Source organism: Silene latifolia, chromosome 11, assembly GCF_048544455.1.
Source record: "Silene latifolia isolate original U9 population chromosome 11, ASM4854445v1, whole genome shotgun sequence".
In the NCBI taxonomy this organism is placed as follows: domain Eukaryota; kingdom Viridiplantae; phylum Streptophyta; class Magnoliopsida; order Caryophyllales; family Caryophyllaceae; genus Silene; species Silene latifolia.
Window position 1 is genome coordinate 154,569,658 of NC_133536.1, and position 5,018 is coordinate 154,574,675.

At 38.3% G+C, this 5,018-nt stretch overlaps 1 protein-coding gene across 1 annotated transcript; it reads right to left on the bottom strand.

Moving 5' to 3' along the window:
- Window positions 1-757: 757 nt before the first annotated feature.
- LOC141611979 (protein IQ-DOMAIN 3-like) lies at window positions 758-4,704 on the bottom strand. Its single transcript, XM_074430665.1, has 6 exons — window positions 4,400-4,704; window positions 3,824-3,908; window positions 3,340-3,675; window positions 2,690-2,911; window positions 2,064-2,183; window positions 758-1,779 (listed from the first exon to the last, which is right to left on the bottom strand). Exons 2-6 carry the CDS (start codon window positions 3,890-3,892, stop codon window positions 1,093-1,095), a joined length of 1,434 nt encoding a protein of 477 aa, XP_074286766.1. The 5' UTR covers window positions 3,893-3,908; window positions 4,400-4,704; the 3' UTR covers window positions 758-1,092.
- Window positions 4,705-5,018: the final 314 nt, after the last annotated feature.

The window sequence follows — 5,018 nt, forward strand, 5'->3', positions numbered from 1 at the left end:
GTGTAGATAAGTAACAAATCATATGTGGAATCCCGATCTGTTACAATCGTTTGGTGAACTACCAGTTTTTTATTTTCTTTGTAAATTTTAAGGATTAATACGACGCTAGCTAACAAAATTTAACATTGAAAATAACGCCAACTGTTAAGTTGTTAATAATAGGAATATTTATAATAGGTGGGCCTCAACCATCACCTTAAAGTTTTGGTTGAGTTGGTTCATCTATCATGGTATCAGAGCCAATGTGACCGAAAGTCACGGGTTCGAATCCTGGCAACCTCAAAACCCCTCAAAAACTCTCGAAGTGGATTGAGTGAGGAAGCGTAATAGGAATATTTATAATAGAAGTGAAAACCCAGGGTCACGGGTTCGAATCCTGACAACCTCAAAACCCCTCAAAAACTCTCGAAGTGGATTGAGTGAGGAAGGTACGGGGGAGCCGGTGCACAACTAACCACTCTTCAAAGCCCAACGGACATAGCGAGGGAGCGTAATAGGAATATTTAAACCACTCTTCAAAGCCCAACGGGCATAGTGAGAGAGCGTAATAGGAATATTTATAATAGTTGAGCATCAACCATCACCTTACGTCCTTAAGGTACTAGTAGTGTGGCAGAATAGACCTGAGTTTCCGAATTGACTTTTAACCCTGCCCTTTGAGGGAGGAACAAAAATAGATGTCTCTTACAAGATATAATCCCTAAAACATCTTGTTTGCAATGAAATCAGCGACTGTTATAACCAATACCCATGAAAATAATTGATAAAAAATGAATCCAATAAAAAAAAGGTACAAATAAACAATTTATGCAAGTCATTACAACAGAACTTCGCTAATTTTACTCACACCAACACCCTACTAAAACTCGAAAAATATATGACTCTCTAGTGTATAAGACCGTTTTGACAACTTGTGGTACATAAAATAAATAAATAAATAATACTCTGTGGTAGAGAACAAATAAAAGCAATCCCTTCAGTTTTCATTAATCAACTATGCTCTCTTCACTGCACACTTGGTATGAATCACAAGAATAATGTACCTCCTGTTGGGTTTACTTCGCCTTAAATGAGTTATTAACTTGTATCCCTTTAATTTCTGACGAATATCTGAACAGGTACATCTTTGACAGGGGTGCTCTCTAATTTCCCAGGCACTGAATGCCTTCGTGGGATGCGGGGGGAGCCGGGAAAAGACAGACGCTTCTTGGCGGACCCCACAAAAGGTGGTTTTTGATCCGATGTTGGAGTAGCCCCCAATGGGCTAGGCAGCTTCGTCTTGGCCTTGGCCGATCTGGTAGCTGCCATGTAGCTGGGGACCGCTTGGGAGCTTGCAAGGCTCTCATCATCCCTGACTGATGACCCTGAAATGCTATGCCTCCTGAACTGCTCTGACTGGATGCTCATCGTACTTTTTGTGTCCTCGTCTTCGACTTGGGCCACCCGCCCATTTGGCTTCGAGCGGGTTGAGGACGGTGCCCGACCCGGAGTTGATGGGGACTGACGGCTGGGAGGCCGACTTGGTCTCTGACCAGTGGGATAAGGCTTATTGCACTCAGTACTGAGATCACAAAGAGCATAAGCTCGATTAATTTCCCCAGCAACAGAAAGGGTCCGGAAGCTCTTGACTGAGCTGTGGTCATGGCTTTCCTTGTCGGGCATGCTCCGTGATTCCCATGGCCGAGCCGCCATCCACCGCTCCAACCAACTCCATCCCCATTGGGGATTGTTAGGGTCCATGAATGTCAGGTTCGAGTTCTTGTTGTTCTTCCTTGGTTGCTGAATAGTGTGAAAGATTATTAGTCTAACCAAAAGTCTCGTGAGAAACAGCCCTATGCTATTTTAGAATGATATCGACCAATTTAAATATTTACCCCCCACCCATGTAGCCAATAACCCATAAAAAATAAAGTCATGACCACCTCATTATGTACATCAGTTTCATGATAATCTTATCATGAGACCATTGCATATGAAAAAATGTGCTAACCAAATGTTCCGTAAAGAAGAGCATCCTATGGTAACTGAAAATTCCTGTTTTCAGACTAAAATAAGTTTAGTACCTGATGCGTGAATGCATAAGCTAAGGCTCGTTCTCTTCGCAAAGCAGCATCCTGCTTACTCTGTAGATTAGCCTCCATCTGCTCTTTAGACTGTGGGCTATCATCCCATGTTTCTGCCATCTACCATTGAAATAAAGATCGTCACTTCCCAATCACATAGCACTATAAAGCGCAATATAAGACGGTCATCTAACAGAATGATATGCTTCTGCCTCCGCCAATTCAAGGAGATTCCTAGATGTATCAACTCTCATATTAGGTATAACCATCAGGTTCTCGTGGCCCAAAATGTGTAAGATTCGTCATATTCAGTTTTTCGCTTTTTGCACAAGTGAAAATCAAGTAATTCATTCATTATGGCATACTACAAAGTCCTTTCACACACTTGAATGGGACGAGGTGGCGAATTCAAAAGTTTTCACTAGTGACAATTCCCTCTGTTCCAATCATCTGTTTATCGTTGATTTAAAATACACCTCACAAAAATTAAATAAAGGTGAGCAAACTATTGGGATGGAGGGAGTATTATACACTATTTGGAAGATTAACATTTCTAAACCACCACACCAAATCCCAAATAAAATCTACACATGCAGTAAATAAGATAAATGCAGAGAGAAACTCACTCTCAAATTCTCAAACTCTTTCTCATGCTTCTGCTGCAGCTGTCGCTGAAGAGCTAGGTTCTCCTCTGACATTCGAACACGCCTAGCTCGGATCTGGGATTGCACGCGAGCAAGAGTCTGCATGCATCGTAGAGTTGTCGCTGCTTGGCGTTTCACAGACTGTCCTTCAATTAATGATTTTAGCCTCACTAGTCCTCTCAATGCCCTAAGTGCTCTCCTTGCCTACAATAAAAAAAAAAGGATCCACATTTTTGAATGATTAAAAATGCAGCTTAGTTTTACATATCTTAACTAAAATTTAGGAAATTTGTATTGCAATTGGTAAAGCACCCTACTCCAATTGGTCTCAGAGTTACCCCACAATTAATATCTGAAAAGCATGGTTCAATAAGTAAATCAAATAATCACAATTAGAGGTTTGAAAGGTTCCCAAGATACCCATTTAACAACAGTTTATATTTAAAAGTATGTGGTCTACTACATGAGCTTCAAGCATTTGAGATAAGGCCAAGTTTTGAACTTTGCTAGTAAATGTTAAACTATATAACAAACACGTCATTTGGGGAAAAAATACTGAACAAAAATAAATAAGGTATTCAAAGCGCCAAAAAGAAGCAATGTAATGAAGGCATATAAGAAATTAATTATACCAAATATCCTCGGAAAGCAGTTTGAATTTTAATAGCTGCAATTTCCTCCTTTGATTTACCCACAAAGCGGGGTACAATTGTCAGACGAACAACCTCAGCAGCAGCCTGAGCAGCTGCAACAGCGGCCTCTGCTGCTGCAGCAGTTGCAATTGCGACCGAGTAAGCGTGCTTGTTCTGTTCATCATTAACGTCAATCTCAGTTGACTTTGTCACAACAGCTGGTGGTGGAAGAGCAGCTGACGAAAACTCAGCACCAACCAATTGTTCGTTTAAAGGATCAGTCCCTATCTCCAATGTCCTGCTTTCCTCATTCCGGTTCTTCTTAGATCTGGCTTTCTGATGATGGAAAATCAAAAACAATTAAAGGGAGGAACAAGTGCAATTTTGATGATTACGCGTTTTGAACCCAATTCATAAGTACCACTACTCAACCACTGATTCAGAAAAAGAGATGACGAAATGAAGAGTCTTATATAGTTGTAACCTGGTCTTTCTTAGACTGAGGGCTCAAGGCTTTCTTTACGGCCGAAAACCAACCCCCTTTCTTCCCCATTTGCTATATCATTAAACTGTCAGAATGAAGTCAAATTAAGCAAACAAAACATCAGATTGATCTCCATTCTACAAGTTATTATCAAAATGAAGTCCAATAAATTAAACAAAACCCAAATTGTCTCTATAGTTGACTCTTTCCAAACAAATCTACTAATTAACAATACCAAATAAAAGATCCATCAAGTAAATATTACTCAGTACAGCAAGAGAATATAAATATAAGATCTAATAGCAACACTCCTGCTAGTTCACACTGACTGATCGTACTGAGTAATTTAGCAACAAATATCACCCGTCTTAAGCTTAAGACCGATAAATCAAAAATTGCAGGGAAATGGCGTACCCAATAATGAAAATACTAAGATCTTCACATATAAACAAACAACTCATACCAAATCTGCAAACTTTGAACTACCCAACAAAAAATAAATGGACAAATAAAATCCTATGGAGTACTTGACAACAAATTCAAATGTGGTAATAAAAAAGGATATGAAAAACTTACCTTGAGGAATTAACTTATTTTATTTTGTGTTTAGTAAGATCTCTCACTGGAATTTTAGCAAATATCTGCTGTTTTTTTTTTACTTTTTCACATTAAATTAAAAACAAAAATATAAAACTTTATCTTGAAATCCTTCTTTTCTGGTGGACAAGAAAGGAACAATCAGATCTTGAAAATAACGGAAATATAATTAAGTTCTGAGAGTTATTAGAAAACAAGGGAAGAAAAAAGGTAGAAAGCCAGAAGTTATATGAAAGTGTGAAGAGAAACTTATCTGGCAAGGGACCCACATCTAAGTCCAAAATGTTATTATTGATTTTTTTTTTTTTTTTTTAAAGGAATGAATTTTTTTTTCTTGGTTGCGGTTTTCATTTCATTTTCCCGATAATTGTTTTAAAGAACGATCTTAAAAGCAAATAATTGACTCATAAAAGCTCATTAGGTATTACTCCCTCCATTCAACTCCACTTTGCAAGTTTGCTTTATCACGTTTGCCAACGCAGTTTTTACGCGATAAATATCATTAGCTACGTATTTGCAAAAATTATAAAAGTTAGATATTTTTAATGTACTCTTAAAGACGAATCAAATAAGATCCCACATGAATATATTTTGACTT